This window comes from Sorex fumeus, unplaced genomic scaffold (assembly GCF_029834395.1).
Source record: "Sorex fumeus unplaced genomic scaffold, SorFum_2.1 ptg000098l, whole genome shotgun sequence".
NCBI classification, from domain to species: domain Eukaryota; kingdom Metazoa; phylum Chordata; class Mammalia; order Eulipotyphla; family Soricidae; genus Sorex; species Sorex fumeus.
In genome coordinates this window covers 44,993,522-45,015,021 of record NW_026606155.1, presented here as the reverse complement: position 1 = coordinate 45,015,021, position 21,500 = coordinate 44,993,522, and the positions used below count along the sequence as shown (strand labels likewise).

Below are 21,500 nucleotides of genomic sequence, written 5' to 3'. Positions count from 1 at the left end.
AGAGAGACATAAGCAAGTGCAGGCATTTTAACAAAACTGCTGGTCAAGATTGAATATGGCCGCTCAGTCTTGGCCACAGTGGGCAGAAAGCATGTTCCTCTAATTTGCACTGCTCGAAAAATAAGCCATACAGTTCTTTTTATCTCCCTTTCCCAAGTGAGTCAAGGGTACAAAGCTTATAAAAAAAAAACAATTACTCTGGTACTGAGTTTCCTGCCATACATGGTCTCTACTTAATACCAGGTTTCTTCTAACCCAGAGCTAACATTAAGAGGCTTAATTAGTGGTGTTCCCACTATGTAATTTATGGTCATTTCTTGAAACCAACTTTTCCTTCCCAATGCTTTAGTTTTTCTTTCTCTGCATCCTTCTTTTCCCTTTAGCATTTTCTGCAGACAACAGATTCTAAGACATTATTCAAACATATTCTCACAAAGAAACTACTTCCTATTTATTTCTTACCTGCATGGAGAGGTGCCTTTTCAATTGTCTATAAGGAGTAGATGCTGACGGTGTAAGGGATTTCCCATTTTTAAACAGACCATAAAAAAAATCTTCTACACTCATTGTACCATCAGGATTAAGATTATTAAAGACTTCTTCGAGCATCTAGAAGAGATTAACAACCATTTTAACTCTTTCACTGAAAATAATGTAGGGCCCAAAATACACTCTGGCCAAAGCAATTGGCATCACTGTTGATCTCCGGACTGCTGAAATACATGTCCTCATTCTCACTTCCCTGAATTCATTTTCCTTCACAGTACAATGTCCCCAGACAAATTTAATAAAAGTCCATTTTCAGCATTTTATAAACTTGTGCAACTTATCCAATGATTTTTCTTTTACTCATATTTTTAGAATAGGTGCTTTTTAATTAGCCTTACAAATGAAGTAATTTCATAAAAATTTACAGATATTATCAATGCTGCAAAAGCTGGACATTATACCATTTTTCTGTGGTGACTGCGACATTTTGCTTATACTGAATTTTAAAAATTGGCATGTGAGAACAACAGAATTGGCCTAGGACAGACTGCAATGATCTAATGAGCATTTGGGTGTGAAACTTTCGATTTGGGATTTAGAACCTTACTTGGAACAACACTGTAAGATGAGTAGTTGCTCTAAGTTTTCAGCAAAGGAAAAATGAAGACTGAATGAAAAGGATTTTTGTTGCTATTATTTTGGGGACCACACCCAGTGGTATTCAGTTCATGGTTCTGTGCTCAGGGATCACACCTGGAGTTGCTCGGGGATCCATATACCGTTCTGGGGATCCAAGTGGGGTCAGCTGTGTGCCAGGCAAGCACCTTACCCCCAACAACAAAGGCTCAAGTGGGCTCAATTTCCCCTCTTTCTTTTTTACGTGATTAAATCCAAAATCACTTTCAGTTGCAAATTTGTTTCTGCCCAGATACAAACTGGGGATCTTTCATATGTTAGACAAACATGATAACCATCATATTATGGGGCTCTGCAGCTGAAAGGATTTTATGAGTGTGCAATAGAGTAATGATCACAAACCCAAACTCCAGAAAAGCAAGGTGATAAAAAGCCTAGCTACATAAACTGTGACCCATAAGAATGCAGGGGAATCACAAAAAAATTTTTAAATGTTTTAAAATGAATCCAGGATTTACTATCAGTAAATTTCATTTGTATACCTAGTTACCCAGGGACATGTAAAAATTTCATGGGGAATATGGTGGAGGATCTGATGTTGGAATCTTTGTATGCATTGACACCCTAGTGTGAACAATATCACGGTGCCTCAAATAAATTAAAACAACTTACTGGGCAAAAGGGATAGTGAGTGGAAAGAGTTTAAGATGCTTTGATATGAAGGAATGAGACAAGACAGCATAGCCTCAGGGGTGGAGAACCTTTTTCCCACCAAAAGCCATCTGGAAAATTGTAACATTTGCAGGTAGATGGCTGTGGGCAGATGACAAAAGCCAAATGTGTGTGTTCCATCGTGCACTATGGCCAGACCCCATTATTTCACAGGCCTTTTATGCTTCCCACCTCTGAAAGTGGTCCGGAAGTAGAACCACTGCAAGCAGTGAAATGAACATAAGTGTGTACTCTGTCAAAAGAGGCTAGCCACTTCCCACCGTGACAAAACAAATGCCAATCTTCTGATGTTTAGAAAAATCTCCAGATTTTAAAAAGTAAAATGTTTTGAAATTTTGGGCAGGCAAAGCAAAACAGCCCTTGAATATTACTTGCCAATGAGATGAGAGCGACAGCCGCCCAACCTATCTATGGCTGTCCTTGTTTCTGCAAAGAGAAGTATCACCATAAAACAGTGCATCTGATTCCCCTTCATGGGAATGGCCACAAGAAACAGTGATCTCATTTTCTTTATCTCTAAAATGAGGGGCTGACTAAATTCAAAATTGCTTTCAGTTGTAAAGTTCTGGAACTCCAAATTCTATGCCGATGAGATAATTTTGAACTCTTAACTCCACTGGTCTAGAGTGCTGATTTTTTTTTAAAGGAAATATACTAAGTGAAAACAATATTCAATAGGCACCCTCATTTGAGAGGAAAAATAACTAAATGGGCTATTTCTTTTCCAGAGTTGTGGAAACTCCACCACTAAAGAAAATGCAACTTGCCTCAAAAGGCTACAGAACTGTTTTCAGATAATAATCCAAGTTTGTGTAATATTACTTAACACAAACAACCAAAAGTTCTACATAGTACACTGAATTGTAATTTAGGAGGGTGAATTAAATTTTATGACTCAAAAGTCACCACTGAAAAATAAATCACTGAGCCATTAAAAATGTAATTGAAGGGTATATTACAGTCACATATAAAAGAGAAAGGGGGAAAATACTTTTTGAAAGACACACTAAGTGGAAACTATGATGAAATAACTCTTTCTGACTTAGGAAAATAATAACACTTATCTCCTAGGCAAAAAAAGCATGTCTTCAAATATAGAGGTGGGAGAGACTGTACAGGGTAAGGGGCTTGCCTTCTGCCCTGCTCCTCCAAATCAAATACCTTTAAAATAAAAGCTTTCCAAGGCTACAACTCTAAATCTAAACTCTAAGGTGTTTAAGATCATTGTTTTACATTCTCTGAACATCTTCAAATGTTTTGTTTTGTCTTTTGGCCATATCCAGCATTGCTCATTGGTGAATGAGCTCAAGAGTTTTCAAAGACAGGCATCTTTTTGTGGCTATCTCTCACTCGGCATTCCTCGCCCAATCATGGAGGTGCTGAACCAGTCGATCGTATTCCTCATCAATGTTGTCAACAACGGCATCTTTCAGTGTTGCCGCAGTAGTGCCAAAGAGCTCCCAGTTGGTGGTCATTCTGGGAGTTCTCTTTTTAACCTCAGCAGCCCTTTCTCCCAGTTCTTTGAAGTAGAATTTTGCACGAAGGAGATGGTGGTCCGATCCCATCTGGAATTTTGGGACAACAGTGACATCGGTCAGGCAAAACCGTTGACTGAATATTATGTGGTTAATTACGTTGTGGAACCGTCCACCGGGAGACTAACATGTCCAACGTTTAGATTCGGCCTTCTGAAACTGTGAGTTACTATGGATGGTCTTGGTCGACATGATGAACTCAGACAGTCTCTCACCCTGTTCGTTCCATTGTAAGCCATAGGTCCCAATGTGGAGTTCTTCGGCTGATCTTCTCAGTCCTATCTTGGCATTAAAATCACTGACAATGATCTTGTAAAAGATGTATATAACTTCTTTATAGAACTTCTCCAGCTCCATGTAGAACTTCTCAATTTCCCCTTCATCGTAATTGGATGTTGGTGCATAGACAATGAAGATAGAAAGTGCCGGCAGTGAGCCACATCTATTCAAATGTAATCGTCCAATTCGGGTTATCTTGAGCTCATTTGCCAATGTGGCTTGGCGCAAACCTCAGGCAATCGCAAGCAACTGTCTGAGCTCGCAAAGCAGTGCAGAGAAGCGATAAAGGAAGACTTCAAAGAGAGAAGAGCAGCAGTGCTGGCAGATGCAGCAGAAGCTGGGAAAAGCATTCGCAATGCCTGCCTGTCCTTCGCCAACTATAAGATCAAGATGACTGCCCACCGCCATCCTGATGGATCACATCTTCCAGAAGGGCAATGGAGAAGATTATCCATGACTTCTACTTGGATTTCTTCAATAGCTACATCCACCTGCCCACATACCAAATTCTACGGAATGGATCTGTCGTTCCCAACGTTCTCTCTTCCAAAATCCGACATGCCATTTTCTTGGTAAAGAAGAGAACAGCACCAGGCCCAGACAAGGTCAGACCTGAACACCTTGAAGAACCTGCCACTAGTACTCATCAATACACTGGCTCTGCTCTTCACACACTACCTGTCTGAATGCAAGATTCTGTCCTGATGGAAAACCAGCAGGACTGTACTACTATACAAGAAGGGAGACATCCATGGCATTAGCAACTACTGCCCAATCAGCCTGTTGTCTGTCATCTACAAGTTGTCCACTCAGGTCATCCTGAATAGGATTGGCAGAACACTAGATGAAGGACAACCATGCGAGCAAGCTGGTTTCCAAAAAGGAATCAGCACAATCGACCACATTCACACAATAACTAAGCTCATTGAGGTTTCTCAGGAGTTCAAGATGCCTCTCTAACGTTCATCGATTTAAAGAAGGCCTTTGATTCTGTTGAGATGGAAGCGGTCATCGAACCACTAGACAAACAGGGCATTCAAACTCAATACATCAGGATTCTCCATGAGTTGTATTACAGATTCACTACCAGGATCTTACCCTTCTACAAAGAAGTGATCATCCATGTTAAGAGAGGAGTTCGGCAGGGTGATACCATTGCACTGAAACTCTTCAGTATCACCCTCGAGAATGTCAGGTGAGGACTGGAATGGGAAGGAATGGGAGTGAAAATAGATGGTCAAGAACTATACCACCTCCGCTTCACTGATGGCATCATTCTAATAACATCAAACATAAGCCAAGCGGCACAAATGCTGGCCTTCGACCGTGAGTGTGGAAAGGTCAGATTACAGCTGAATCTCACCAAGACAATGTTTATGAGAAAGGGTCTTGTTCCTGACATTCCATTCTCTCTCAACAGAACGACCATCTCCGAATGCAACAGTTATGCGTATCTTGGTGGAGAAGTCAACATGATGAAGACCTGGCACCTGAGTTGCGTAAGAGGAAGAGAGCAGCTTGGACCGCCTTCAAGAGCATCAAAGAAATAGCTAAGAGGACGAAGAACCTCCAGCTCCGGGCACATCTCTTCGATTCCACTGTTTTTCCTGCATTAACATACGCCTCAGAGACCTGGGCCCTAAGAAAACAGGATGAGAACACTATTTGGGTCTCCCAAAGAGGAATCAAAAGAGCTATGCTTGGAGTATCATGCTTTACTCAAATGAGAGAAAGAATTCAGAATTCCAACCTCCATCGATGATCAAGAATCAGGGATGCTATCTCATTTGCCAAGCGTCGAAAATCAGATAGGCTGGACACGTAATGAGATTTGGAGATGATTGCTCAACTAGAGTCATTACTGACTGGATTCCACGGGACATCAAAAGATTGCGGGGCCGCCCACCTACGAGATGTTCAGACTTCTTCGTCAAGACCCTGAACAATCAGTTTGAGGCTCTTCATGTTCCTCGAACGAGGAACTGGGCTACACTAGCATGCGACAGGGATGAATGGAGTCGTTACTGGCACCCACTCAAGTAAATCGATGAGTAATAGGATGTCAATTGATCAAGTGATCCAGCATTGCTCATCAATCACTCCTGGCAGTGTCTCAGGGAACCATTTGAGCTGCTGGGGACTGGACCAAGGTTGTCTGTGTATAAGGCAAATGCCCTACTTGCTGTAATTTTTACTCTGGTTCTGAAAATCTTGAAATTACATTCATAAGCTGGATGTTTAATGACCATTCATTTGTGTGCCCTGTTCCCCCCGCTTACTTTTTCAGAAAATCTGAAGCTCAGACATTTAGCAAGCAAGTCTTTGGAGGTGCCCTCAAGGCTCTTCTGTCTTCAAAACTACCAACCTACCTACCTCTTCTCACTTAACTCAGGACCAGAGATTGTGAACCAAAATCTGTCTCTATGCCAATATGCAGTATAAAAGTTTTCTCAGACTGTCTTCTGCAAAACTATCTTCTATGTTATTACTCAATGTACTGAAAAACCAAAGAATGGCACAGTGTTCTTCTCTCCCAACATTTAAACTCACTCAGCCTTCAAAATATTCCCCTGACTCCAGTCCACTGAACTCTTTCCTAACACTCCCTTCAAACCTCAGCCACATTCTTCTCTCCAAATTTACCTAACCTCATGGCTGCACAGGGCAGCATCTGAGAGTTTCAAGTGGGGTAAGGGCCTCTGAGTATGTCAGTTATCATAAGGCTGATCCTTCTCACAACACAACATGAGCTCGTCAAAGACAGAAACTTCTTAGCTGACTTCCCTGGTAAAAAGGAAGAATGAAGTTTCTATAGTATACTGAAAGAATACAAGAGAAAGTGACCCCTAGCCTGTGGCCAGTTCAATTTTACCATTATTGCCATTCCTAAATAAAAATATGTTGCCAAGTTTACCTCGCCATCAATATTCTGCAATCCATACTGCTCACAGATAGAGACCAGCTTCTTTCGGTTCAAGTGACCATCCCGGGTGATGCCCAAATCTTCACAAACTTCCTGTAGCTTCTCTTCAATCCAGTCTTGGGAAGGGGAAGACCCACTCTGTGAGGCATTCAAGTCATCTGGGTTCCAAAATCTTAATTGGCCTAGGAGTAAAAATAGGGGGAAAAAGTATGTACTATGCTATTCCCAAAGGAATTGCAAAGAGGGAAACTATTCTTTAAAATATACTTTCTGAGGGGGCTGGAGTGATGGTATAGTGGGAAGGGTGTTTGCCTTGCACATGGCCAAGCTGGGTTTAATACCCAGCATCCCATATATCCCCTGAGCACCACCAGAAGTGACTCCTGAGCGCAGAGCCAGGAGCGACCCCTGATCATTTCCTCATTGCCAGCTGTAACACAAAAGCAAAACAAAAAAAACAAAAGGGAATTCACTTTTGAAAATAAATACATTAAGAAAAAGATTATAAATTTTGATGCCATTTTTGGTTTCAGCCTGAAATTCAAATGAAATGGAACAATTGATTCTGAGGCTGCAACTAGAACAAATAAGCATGTTTTCATTCATTGGCAGAAATACTGCTGTAGGAATGAACGATCCCCTATGTGGTCACGCCAAAAGCTCTTGGCTTATTTTATTCCAAGTGAAAACGTGCCCAGACATAGGTGTGATCGGAAGAGAAGGTTGGTTGAGAGCCATTCCAAAGACTTTAAACTTCCTATCTTGAATATAGTTACCAGATTTTATCCCTGCTCTCTTCCTAGTTTAAGAACTAGAGCTACTTTAATGAAGAAGAAAAGAATTTCATTATAAATATCATAATATAATTGTTAATGTATCAAGCTTTCCATATCTGTATACAATCTCTTTCCATATCTGTATACAATCTGGCCTGTATAAAAAAAATCTAAACAATCTAACTTGAAAGAAATTATTGCAACTCCCTAATTATCTATTAATTTCTACTTGAAAACTTGGGGATCTATTTGAAAATTCTGACTACTATGCAAAATATATAACTGCTTATTTGTTTTATGTTAAAAGTTGCTATCCTGGGGGCAGATCATTAATACAGTGGGTACAGCATGTGCCTTGTACATGGCCAGTCCTAGTTTGATCCCTGGCACCCCACATGGATGGTCCCCTGAACACCACCAGGAGTGATCACTGAACACAGAGTCAGGAGTTAACCTTGATCAGCACTGGGTTTGGCCCAAACTCTCCCCTAAAAGTTCCCACCTCTTGTTAAATTTTTCACTTACATGTCAGAGATGACTAACAGATTTTGTAAAGTCATTACTTAAATTTGAGATCATTACTGGTACCATTTGGTATGCCTGGAGGAACCTTTGAGGGTTGAGAAGAGAATTCAGTGCTAGTCCTTCTATGTTTCAGAAGAAACGAAGTCCAATACTGCTGTCATTTCAAGTTGGAGGTAAAGAGTACTGAATTAAGAATACAGCTAGCCAGGGTCAACTGAGGAACAGATGGCAGGTCTGTCTGCTGAACCACAGTGCCATCTGCTGGCCAAACATTAACATGTCTTCACACTTCATAAATACTAGGGAAGCTTGTCAAGGGATGCCTTTAAATAAGTCACCATTTAGTTTAGGACTATTTACAGACTAATGTCCACAAACAGAATTCTACATTTCAGTTGTCATCTCTTCAATTAATTAAATATTAAATTCAAGTATAAAAGGCCCTCCCGTTGATCGTCGATTTGCTCGAGCGGGCCCAGTAACGTCTCCACTGGAGACTTTGTTGTTACTGTGTCTGGCATATCGAATACTCTCGGTAGCTTGCCGGGCTCTCCGAGAGGGGCGGAGGAATCGAACTCGGGTCGGCCATGTTGGCCGTTTGTAAGGCGAACGCTATCGCACAGCGGGTAGGGTGTTCGCCTTACAAGCGGCCAACATGGCCGACCCGAGTTCGATTCCTCCGCCCCTCTCGGAGAGCCCGGCAAGCTACCGAGAGTATTCGATATGCCAGACACAGTAACAACAAAGTCTCCAGTGGAGACGTTACTGGGCCCGCTCGAGCAAAATTCAAGTATGTGAACTAAAAATTGGAAATTTTTTCTGGGGGGTGGGTACACACCTGGCCATGCTCTGGGCTTAACTCTGAGTTCATTCAGGGACCACTCCTGGTGATGCTGAGGACCATGTGGGGTACTGAGGATTAAACCAGATTGGCCATGTGTAAGGCAATACCCTACCCACTGCACTATTTCTCTGGCCCAAAGAATGTTTTTCGTTTGTGTTATTGTTAAGGTACTTTTTAAAAAAAAATTTTTTTTTATTAAAACACTGTGATTTACAAAGTTGTTCACAACACAGTTGTCTCAGTCATATAGTGTTTCAACATCACTGGTGTGACATTCCCTCCACCAATATCCCCAGCCTCCCTCCCAACCCCAACCACTCCCTTCGTCACATAACAAATTTTTTTTATGTTGCTTACTTCAACAAAACTTAAGGAAGTGGTAAGTAGAATGTTCAAAAAATAAATCAGGGAAAGTCCTTTCACCTATATAAATAAGGAAACTGAAACCATTTAATACAATATAGTAAAATGCCTATTTTCATTTACATAAGTTTTCAACTCTGGAATCTAAAATATACTGCATTAAATTTTATTTTATATTTGGATCTCATTATGGTAATAATCTTACCTGTCATTAGTAAGATTAATAGTCTTGCCTGTCATTAATAAACTTTAAACAAAACATTCCGTGCTGATATATTTTGGAGTTAACATGAAATGCATAAAGCCTGCATATGTAAAATATTATTCCTCTCCCTACACATTATATAAACACTGTGGTTTACAAGGTTATTTCCTAGTTGGCCTCCAGAATTCTAGGCTTTTAGGAAAATGCTAAGAAACACAGGAAGGGGTGTCCTAGGTAGGCTCCAATATACAGTGAGTTCTTACCTTCAGCTTCATACTCCTCACTGCGTTGAGTCTTCCAGTGCTACAGAAAGCAGAAGAGAAGATTTAGTATGCTTTAGAATTTATTGTCATTGTCAAGACCAGACCCTGGTACTGAAATTACCATTTGAGTCATAGGATTTAGCTCCCTCCACTGTTTTATCTTCCCCATTAACCAGCCAATAAAGAGGGGGTCTGCTAAGAAATCCCTTGCAAGATCCAGCAGGATTTCACCATGGATCTATCTTTCACAGTTGTGTGGTCGCTTATTAAACAATGACACCAGCCACAATCAATAAAAACCAAGCCAATGCAAATATCCAGGATCAAGCAACCAACAATATTTGTATGCACACATTTACTTGTTCTCTGGTGCAGTGTTCATGGGTCACTCCTGGCAGTGCTCAGGAGACCAGATGGTGCCAGGGAGCAAACCTGGACCTTCACCATGTGCACTGTCCCTTTGAGCTATCTCCTGGGTCCTATAAACTTGTTCTTTAATGTTTATTAGATGGTAAATATGCTCTCTTTGGAATACCACTATGAATAAGACACATAAAGTACTTCTCTCAAGAAGCTTATATGCTAATGAAGACATAAAAGGGAAAAAAATAACCAAAAGGACAAAAACGAACATTTAAGTACATGATAGTGGGCAATTATGTGTTATGATGGGGAGACTGAGGATGCTGTTAAAATACCTACATTAAATCCTTCAGACTTGGGTGATCAGGATAGACTGTTTGGAAGGAGCTATTGCCTAATTATGCCCCAAAGCATGAGCTGGAGAATGCCAAGTGAAAAGAAGGAAGTGGTTTTGATGAGCCAACGCACAAGAGTCAGAATGATCTCGGGTTTATGGTAGCAAAGTGAGGAGATGCAACCCAAGACAGGAAACCTATTCTTAGAAATATACTTTCTGTAAGTAAATAGTATGAAAAGAAGACTATAAATCTTGATCCCACTTCAGGTTTGAGCTTACAATTCAAATGAAATGCAACAACTGGTTGTGAGTTTGCAACTAGACAAAGAAGCATGTTTTTTTCCCCACTATTAGGAATACTGCTGGAGAGCTCAAGTTCAACAAAATGTGCATTACTAGCAAATGACAGAAAGAGCAGTGATATTAACGCAAATTGGACTTTTATGAATAAGTGTTATCCAAAGTCACAGCATACAATTGAGGTTTAGGTGTTACAGAAGTAATCAGTAAAAGGCATAAGTCAGGAGCTATCTTTTTTGTGCTTGACTGGTCAAGCACATATGAATTTCAAGCAATGGCAACAAGTAGGTCCTGGTTACCAGCACTTTGCTAAAACCTTTCCTTGGGAGGTATCAGCTTCAGGAAATCCTGTTGAGGAAAGGCAAATCCCCCTCTTCATCCCTGGCTGCTCCCCTAGCAAAGATCCATCTTGATAAATAAAGCTCCCTTTGACAACAAATAAGCAGGCCTGTCTCTGTGCACACTATAACTATACAAGCTGAACTGATTCCTTAGACTCCTGAAATAAATTCAGCAGGAAATAAGTCTACTTAATTCCTGGCTTCAGACAGGACTTTTTCTCGGCAGATGGTGCCCACCTAAAGTTCTGAAACATCATCTTTGAGTAGCCTATTCGACAGAAGAGATGTGAAGCTCTTATTTCAGTAAACTTAAGCACATCAACTTCATTCCTTTCCTTGCTCACTTATGCCAGATGTCTTCTCTTAACAGTAAGACTGTCATCCATCAGGACTCCGTGTGTTTATATACACATACCAACATGTTTACAATATTGCTAATGATAAAATTTCATGTGTATAATGTCCCCACACACCCTCCACCAGAATGTCCCCAACCCTCCATTGTCACAGGATCCCCTCCCAACCACTCTCTGTCCTGGGCCCCTGGTAAACCCAGCTCTGTTGACCAATTCTTGGGTCCTATTGTCTCTGATCATTTGTTATTTCCATGCTGTTATATCCCACATATGAGAGAGATCATTCTCTCCCTGCTCTCTGGCTGATGTCACTCAGCATGATACCCTCTACTTCCATCCAAGCAGGTGGTAAACTGGGATGATTCATTTTTTTCTTACAGTGAAGTATTTCACTGAATATGTATACCATGGTACCATATTTTATGTTCAAAGAAGACAGCACTAGTTCAGAGTTCACCAAACTTCCAATGCTGAGGTGGGGTTGGTTATTCTGCCATAAAGAAATCATCCAAAGGCCCAAACTCAAAATGTATAAATTCACAACAACTATTCAGATAATAAGTGACAGTGCTAGTATGTACGGTATCTATGGAAACTGCCTTCAGCCAGGGTGACTTTTGCTTGTCTGTAATAACCATTTCACCCTTCGCATCTCTACATAAAGCTGCAGTTCGTGCCTGGAAAATGTCTGGGACTTAGTACTGTGGGAGGGAGCAGTAAACTGCCCTTTGTGAATATTCTTACACAACTGCTACTGGGCAGAATTCAACTGTTTCTATATTAAACATTTTTTTAATCATTTGTTGTTCTTTTAGAAAGCCTCCCAGGCAGTGATCAGGAAGACATAGACACCCTCTGAGTGGTTCTGTCAGTCAGGCTGAAATTAATTCAGCAGGAAATAAGTCGACCCAAGGATGAAACATTGCAGAGCTGGGGTTAACTGGGTGACACCCAGAGTGCTCAAGGGTAAATGGTCCCCTGAGCTCCACCAGGAATGATTCCTGAGTGCAGAGTCAGGAGTGATCCCAAGCATTACAGGTGTGACCTAAAAACTAAAAAAGAAAAAAAAGAAAAAAAAGAAAGAAAGAAATTTAAGCAATAAAGTCCCCGTGGGGCTGGAATGATAGCACAGCAGTAGGGCGTTTGCCTTGCCCCAGCCGAGCCAGGTTCGGTTCCTCCGCCCCTCTCGGAGAGCCTGGCAAGCTACTGAGAGTATCTCGCCTGCATGGCAAAGCCTGGCAAGCTACCTGTGATGTATTCAATATGCCAAACACAGTAACAACAAGTCTCAAAATGAAGATGTTCCTGGGCCTGCTCGAACAAATCAATGAACAATGGGAGGACAGTGCTACAGTGCAGTGCTAAAGTCCCAGTAATAAAAGTGTACTGCTTGTTACTCCTTCCTCATTTATTTCATCTAATAAAGAAAATTACTTACATGCCTATAGTATGGTACCAAAGTTGGGAAAACTTTGACATGTAAGTTGGAAATACCCCAAAATTATATGACCTAAAATAAAACAGGTTTTTATGATCTAAGAAGCACTGGTCAAAATAAAACCTGCCAAACCATGAGCAGGGGAAAATATTTTTTCCAGGGGGCACGTTTTGACAGCACATACTGCAGAAAATATGGCAAGAGGTCTCATCTCACTGGATCCAGACACAAAAGAAGCCACTCCGACACACAGCTGGAAAAGTGGAGATGACATTTCCATAGTTCTTGGTTACAATCCCTACAGCAGCAAGGAATGCAATTCAGTTTTTGGAGCTGTAACGAATAAACTATTCTTTTATATGTAGACATGCACACACACATATACATATATATTGCATATTTATTAAACGGTTAGTTATGACGCTGAGATGGAGCTCAGCAGTAGAGCACTTGCTTTGCATGAGTGAAGCCCCGGGTTCAGTCCCAGCGCTTCAAAGCACTTAATTCACAGACACATATAGGCCATATAAGTTGTATTACTCTTCTAAATTATTCCTGATTAATAATTGTGCTATTGTTCTTACATATGGTCACTTCTCAATTCATTTCAATGTGCTGAGGAGTTAGTTCAGAGGACCAAGAGCCTCTAATAGTTTTAAAACCACTTCAATCTACAGATCTGTGTATAGATTAGATTCACATTTCCAAGTGGCACCATCTGCAGTCCTCTTTCTCACATCTTACCCCCAAGTAAGACCGAATATGGTGTGCATAGGTTGGGGAACCAGCCTATCTGGCTCGGAGTCCTGGACACCTACTGAATTGCGTGTGGACTAGTTTCTTAGCCTCTTTTGCCTCAGTGTTTCCATTAACAATGGAAATAAAAGACATACTTCATGGATCTGGGACAGATGTGTACATATGTTCACGGCACATAATTAGTACTACAAAAATTTTATGTTTTATTTTTGGTTTAGGGCCACACTTGGCAGTGCTCAGGGGCTACTCCCAGATCTGTGCTTTAGGGGTTGCTCTTGACAGTTCTTGGGGAGCATAGGTTGCTGGAGATCTAACCTGGGCCTCCAGGATAACTAGCCTTTTTTTTTTCGCTTTCTTATATTTATTTATTGAATCGCTGTGGGAAAAGTTACAAAGCTTTCAAGATTAAGACTTGGTCATACAATGATCAAATACCTTTACCTTCAACAGTACTTATTTTTCACCCCCAAGAACCCCAATATACCCCCTCCCACCCCTCCCAATGCCTGTGAGGCAGATGATTTCTACTTAACTCTCAGCGCTAGCCTTTTTTGCTCTCTTCCTGGTCCCCAAGTCTTACCATTTTTAATTGGACATATGTCTATGCAGTACATTTTGAACTTATATTTGCAATGTTTTTCCTAAGCACATTTGAACTAGAAGCACTGATTTGGGTATGCCCAGAGAGATATCAGTTATTTTTATTGATCTGAAGGAAAATGCCACGGCTCCAGCACATATGCAAAGTACACAGAAGCAATTTACATAAGCAGCAACACAAACACACAGGGAGAAGTGTTGTCTTGACAGCAATCAAAGAAGTCTAAATTAAGACCAAATAATCATTTTGTTCCCATTAAATTAGCCGAGTATTTAAGACTTGACTCTTATTATAATTAAGGTTAGGATTTTAAATAGGCCTGTCTATCTAATACTAGTAGCAATATAAACAAATATTAGTAAAGAAAATGGATTTATGTATCAGAAGCCATAAAACCTTTATATTCTTGCAACCAATAATTTCATGGGGTAATAAAATCAAAGAAAAAAAACCACATGCATCTACCTTACAGCACTTTTTTGTAAGAGTAAATTAACAATTTAAATATTCAACAAAGGGACATAAAGAATAATGACACACAGTAACATAGTCATTAAAAATATAATTATCAAACCAAGGAGGAACATGAAAAACAGCTTATGAAATGTTAAATGAAAGACCATAACAAAAATGTTATCTACACAATCGTTACCGCTGGCAAAATTAGTTACACAATTAGACAAAGACGGGAAGGAAATGGAGATAATAAAAAAAGATACATTTGGTAGAGGGAATATGGAAGGCTTTTATTTTCGCCCCTATGAACACTGTTTCTCCAATATAAATAGAACATAAATAGGAGTAACTTTGCTATTCCTTTGGCTCTGGGCTCTGAAATTCTCATGAGGGGGATTGTTGATGGGGAGTGGGGTGGGGTGGGGTGAATTCATTCCCTTTGAAGTCTTCAGTGTCCTTGCGCTTGACCCCGGTCAGCCCCAGAGGCTGGCGGGAAGCTCAGGTGCAGATCCCCAGGGAAGGTGCTGAGCCACAGCCCCTGGACCTAGCTGAGAATAGGAGAATCAGGGGCACATCTCTCAGTGCTCCTCTGAAGACTGGGACCCCAACATCCAAGAAAGGCTGGACCCCGTGGCCACAGAACAGGGGCTAGAGCCCATGAACCCAAAGGGTTGGTGACTTAAAGCATTTCACACAAACTCTTAAGGCACAGTTAAGGGAGTGAGAGGAGGTAACTTGTTTTAAAATTTCGAGGGATAACCATTTTTCAAGCCTTCCTCCCACAGCCCCTTCTAGGATAAAACAGACCTGGTGGGGGGCAGCCCAGATTGAAAAAGAACCAGTTTATGCCAATGGCTCCGTTCTCACGCCAAGGTGAGTGCAACTGGAGCTGGTGCTGCCCTGATCCAGGTAGGCTTCTCCCTAGTCTCCACCAAGGGGCTGTTCCTTTAATATGAGGGAGGCACACGGTGGCTGAATATCTGTGATGAAACTGAAATTTAAGATTCAATTCATTCACAGCCCATTGATTTTCATTCTTACTGCCTGGAGCCAGCAGTTCCAATTAAAAAGCACGGGGAGAGAAGGGAAGGCAGGTTAGGAGATTGGGGGAAGGGGGAGGCAGGTTAGATCATGGGGCTGCTGGAAAAACACCAATAAAGGAGGCAGCATTCTGGAACCAGGCTGGGTAACTGCCGATGGTTTATGTTGCTCCCAAAGACCTGGCATGCGGCCTCTAACACACAGACCGGCTGTGAGCACTGAGAGGGAGTTTTTAGGGAGAGCTTTAGAAGAGTGGGAGAGAGAGGGAGTGACAACTGCTGGGATGTGTTTCCAAACCAATGCATAAAAAAGGTTTTTTTAGGGGCTAGGAGTATGAACTTTTCCAGTTGCCATTGGCAAAAGGTTTGATTTGCAACAATTCTTCAGTATAAAAAGTGGGAAATTGGGCTTGAAGTATAGCAGGGGGGGCACCTGCCTTGCACGTGGCCAATCTGGGTTCGAGTCATGGCACTATGTATGGTCCCCTGAGCACCACCATTAGTGACTCGAACTCAGAGCCAGGAGTAAGCACAGAGCACCACTGAGTGGGGGAGGGGGTGTTTAATTTTTTCCCTAGAAATCATATGTAGACTCTCAATGGAGAAAGGACGGAAAGTAACAAATATCTGAACCTTCTAGGGGCAACTGCCACATCTGGAGGCAAAACAAATAGTGGCATATGAGTACAAGGGCTGGGTGGAGGTCTGACTGAGTTAGCCTGGCTCCCCCTTTTTTGTACTCTTACTTCGGCTGCAAAGCGGGGTTACATGTGCCTGGAATTTTAGAAGCCAGAACAAAGATGGGGCTAGGGGCTGGAGTCTAGAGTCAGCTCCCTAAGTTCAGTTTTAGCCTTCCTAGCACTTGCTGGCTATACAACCTCAAGTAAGTGACTTAACACCCTATGTGCCTCAGTTTCCTCAGGGGAAAGTGAGCAAGCACCGGAAAAGGGCCTGCTTCAGTCTAGTCAGTAAATAAGTTATCACAGCTGTGATTCCTCCTACCTGGGAGGAATCAGGACAAAAGCAGAGGAAAGCAGACAGACCAGTTTGGGGGGAAAAATAAAAAACCCTCGAAGAAAGTCTGTAGAGATATTCACTTTGAGCACAGTTGGTTGCGATGAAGCCATCCATTTTGCATTTATCTCTGGAACAGAGGCTCCCTGGCAGCCCTGCCCCGGAGGACAGTGACCCCTGGGCCAGCACAGCAGGCAGGGGCTGCCCTGTGCTCCCACATTACCATATGGAGACAGTGGCCTACATCTCCACTGTGGGGAGAGTGGGGGAAAGGGTCAGCGGGGCCCTGGTTCCCAAACAGCTGCAACAGAAAGCAGCCCCCACTGCCTGGACAGACAAAGGCAGCCCGTGTCAGGCTGGCCTTTGTGGGCAGCTTTCGGGCTGTCCCACAGCTGGACCCAGGCATCCCCCGCATGGGCGATGCTGCTTTGAGGAATGCTTTCTTTGCAGGGACACCTGCTTTGCCGGACTGTGGAGCAGATGGCTCGAGCCTCTTGGATCCCTGGCTCCCGGCACTGCAGCAAGGCCAGCATCTGTAGCCGGCAGGTTGGGAGCAGCCCCTACCCACCATCTGCTCCAGCACAGACCTCTGGGCCCTGCAGAATGTACGGCTAATTAAAACGATTATGGAGGCACACCCATGCCATTCTTTCACAGCAGAGGTGGCTGAGCTGTTTTGTTTTGGTGCTTCCACCCCCCCCTCCCCATTTCTGAAAAGGAAAAGCTGGGCTAGCTCAGAAAGAAGCAGCAGCAACTTTACATGAACAGAAAAGATCCCCAAGCAGAGGGAGCTATAGGGGCCCCTCACAGGAATGGAACACTCCCTAAAAGAAAAATCCATTTAAGAGAATATTTACTGTTGAAACTTTCAAATTCATAAAAGCACAGCACCTAGGGACAGGGAAATAAGCTCATGGCTTAGTATGTGCAGGGCCGTGAGGCCAGAGTGATGCTGTATGACCAACACACTTAACCCACTTCAGACTGAGAGGGTGGCCCTGTAGACGACCCCCACCCCCAGCACTTTGGGGCCCAAGCGTTACCCAGAGTGGTACATATAAAAGCAAACGAACAGAAGTAGAGCAATAGTTCAGTGGTTGTGTTCATGCATAGCATGCAAAAGGCCTGGGTTGGACAGGGCTTCCCCGAATACAGCTGGGAGTGACCCCAAGCACTGCTGAGTATGGCCCCCAAACCAAAACAAACAAAAATTACTGACGGCATATTTAACTATAAGTCTTAAATATTTATCAGGCCTACCCATGGGCCAGGTACCAGAAGCTCCGTGCACCCAGCAGGGCTGGCTATGGCTTCTGCAAAGTCGCTTCCTGGGACTTGGGCTTTTTTCCCGCTTTCCTGCCTTTGAAAGCAAAGCTGGCAGTGGTGGCCTGACAGCCCAGCTCTCTATTATGAACCCAGGGACAAATTGCTCAGTTGCAGGGCTGCCAAGATGAGAATGCAAATCAGTTCCTTTATCTTTAAAAGCAATTAAAAACTATAAATGAGTGCTGGGGAGAACAGGAATTAGTTGTGTATGATTTCTAAATGCACACACATTTTAGATGAGTCCTCCTACATTGCCAACAGCAATCAGGACTGCCAATGTGTGTGAAAAAATGCTGAATTTCAAACAGTTTGAGCCTTTAAGCCTCTTCTATAAGTTGGGGACTGATTTCAGTTCTGTGAAAGGATTTAAGGATTTAAAGTCCTTAAAAGAAAGGGATATAATAATAATAATAATAATAATAATAATAATAATAATAATACATCTGCTCAGGGTGCTCCGTTCATCTGAGCTTCTCTGGGCAGAAAACAGATGGTGCTTTTGTACCTGGCAAATACTTAATGGTATAGTTGGGGAAAGTTAAATATCATTAAAATTAACTTCTTGCTTTTTTTTTTTCTTACTGGCTTCTGGTTATTTTCTAGCTAGAAACAAACGTTAGAAATTTCTGACTGACCTGGAAGGAGGTGGGAGTGCCAAGAGAATTCCTGCTAGGTTCAAGTCAGGAAGATGTATCAGAGGAGCAAAGCCTGAAAGCCTAAAATCTGAGCTAGAACAAAAGACATCTTATTAGATGCCCTTTGAAAGGGTTTCTTCACATCTCTTTCAAGGGATCTGATGCACCTTGATCGACTGTTTCAAGCCGGGAAAGAGTTAGATGATCTAATCCGACTTAAGAAATATAAAAGGAAACAGGGATAGTAGTAATACAAAAAAACCACCCTGTTGACTTTATATGGTCTGACAGAAATAAACAGTAATGATAATGAAACTGTTAACTTTATCTAACTTTATCAAAGATTAGAGTGAAAAATGTAAATAGGAGCAATAAGAAAATAGGTACATTTCCATGGTGAAAGCTCTTAGAAGAACTTCTGTTGGTTATTAAGAAGTTTGCTCTGGAATTGGGCTGGAGCGATAGCACAGTGGGCAGGGCATTTGCCTTGCATGCAGCCGACCCGGGTTCGATTCCTCTGTCCCTCTCGGAGAGCCCAGCAAGCTACCGAGAGTATCTCACCCGCAGAGCAAAGCCTAGCAAGCTACCTGTGACGTATCTGATATGCCAAACACAGTAACAAGAAGTCTCACAATGGAGCCGTTACTGGGCCTGCTAGAGAAAATCGATGAACAACGGGAAGACAGTGCGACAGTGCTCTGGAATTAAATATTTACTCTATACAATGTAAATGAATCATTCATGAAGCTCAGCCGCAAAGTTATGCATATATGAAATGCAGAACAAGGGACTCTAAGTCAGCTTCACACTTCTTGAAGTTTGATTTTATGAAGGGTAGTAAATCAGTTTGGGAATTGTTGCATTTTAAACTTTTGAAACCACTACCATGCCCAGCCTCCTCCCCCTTCTCTCCTTCAGCACCAACACAAAGACTCAGTTTACTTGTGCATTTGTGGGGGAAGTTAACAATTGGCTTCAATTTTTCTCTTGGGTTCTCACTAAACCGAAGGGTTTCAGCTTACAGGACCATTGTCTACAGTTGAAGCAATAATTGTTCAAAGCCTCTTGCTCTTGATAAGACTCTTATGAGACCTGATTTATTCCCTGTAGAGGAAAAGAGTTAACAAGCTTTCCCCTGTTTTCAACGAGGGCAGAAAGTAAAATGGCCCTGGCCCAATTGTATTAATTGTCCAACCTTTCCTTCCAGGTCTGAGTAAACACAGGCTAGCATTGAGAATGAGCTTTGTCCTCCCCCTACCCCAACGCACCTGCATAAAATTCAAGGTCAGCTCAGTAGCCATCATATATAGATATATAAAAGAGGGCACTACTCATTTGACACTCAAAACTCTCGTTTCTTAATGAATAACGCAAAACCAACAAACAGAACCTTCTCGTTAATCACACCTTCAGTCAGAATCAAGAATGTACCTTTTGTCAGTCTGGATTCATGCAGAATCAAGTGTCCAGTTGAGGAGCATTCAGTGAAAAGATTCCCATGAACAAAGAAAAATCCCATTTTCCTTTCAATATCATCTGAGTTGAGAGGTCAGTCTCCCAACGGGGCTATTTGCCAGATAAACACTAAATTGAAAGGTAAATGCACATTTTAGCCTCATGGGGGACCTGGCCTCTCACTTTCTGTGAATTAGCACATCTTGTCTGTTACAGCATTGGTTTCCATGAGATTCATAACTACACCTTTTAGAATTGAAAATTTAGCAAGAGTACAATCGATTTTTTTCTACAGAATGGCTGGGTGGCCTTACAAATCAAACTTGGTAGCGGAGGCATGGCATAGCCAGGCCACACACTGACTGTTTCAGCACTAAAGAGCAAACTGCAGGCATAAAACTGGGATGAAAGATAAGAGGACCATGACAGTTACAATTTAAGTGATGTGTTGGGGCTGGAGTAGTGGTAATACAGCCGGGAGGGCGTTTGCCTTGCATGCTCCAACCCAGATTCAATCCTCGTTATCCTATATGGTCTCCCCAGCACTGCTGGTAGTAATTCCTGAGTGCAGAGCCAGGAGTAATCCCTGTGCATCGCCAGGTGTGACCTCCCCCCCAAAAAAAAATGTTGGACACAAGGGGAAACACCTAACAAAGCATACATTCACATGCTCGGAGGGCGGTGAGCTTTGTTATCACAGTCCCACACGGTGTCCTCACCTGAGACAATACACCACCGGGCACGCCATGAAGGGGTGTGAGAGGAGGTCCAAAGTCACCAATAAAGCATGAAGCTTCACACAAGCTTAGAATTTGTGGTGAGCCAGGTGTAAGCCCTAAGCAGCGCTAGTGAGGCCCCTAAACCAACAACAACAATAAACAAAGTAAGTGGAGTTGCTGAGAAGCAATCTCTGAGACGGCATCCCTCTCACGCGAGCACGTAGGAGTGTTTTCTTGAGGGAGGGGGAGGTAGGGTAAGGCCGGGGCAAGGAAAACTACAGAGAAAAACCTACACTCCAGATTAAACACACAGGAGAAATTCTCGTGCATAAGAATGCAGAGAAAATGGGTGAACCACTCACTTGGTTCTAGAGCCCAGCAATGAATTTCAGTATGCAGAACCTACCCTGCACCTTACTATGGACTAACCCTTGGAGAAAACAGGGATGATGTAGGGTGTATTATTTTATTGCTTCTGGTGGCTGCTCAGGAATGAATTCCTGGATGGGAGAGAGCCACCCAGAGATCAGTGTTCATAGGTGCTCATGACATCATTCCACTGCCTGTCTATCCTGTCCTCAGATAAAAGGAAATAATAATCTCCTTTATCTTAGAGCTAAAATTAGTCTCTGTGGGTAAGCAACAGATTTCTCTTCCACTTAACTCTAACAACCAGTTATGTTCTTTTGTCCTCGTGAAAAATCTCCAAAGTTGGGTCAAGAGATAGTACAGTGGTTTGGGTGCATGCTAGGCTGTTGACCTAGGTTCAAGTGCCAGCACCAGGTCCCAG

At 42.3% G+C, this 21,500-nt stretch overlaps 1 protein-coding gene across 1 annotated transcript in view; it reads right to left on the bottom strand.

Annotated features, from left to right (window-relative positions):
* The window catches only part of NIN (ninein), a 111,146-nt gene that overhangs the window by 48,010 nt on the left and 41,636 nt on the right, over positions 1-21,500 (bottom strand). Inside the window, exons 6-8 of the mRNA XM_056133180.1 lie at positions 9,571-9,610; positions 6,586-6,776; positions 463-609 (exon numbers count right to left, since the gene is read on the bottom strand). Coding sequence (XP_055989155.1) covers positions 463-609; positions 6,586-6,776; positions 9,571-9,610 — 378 coding nt within the window. The remainder of the gene's footprint in view (positions 1-462; positions 610-6,585; positions 6,777-9,570; positions 9,611-21,500) is intronic.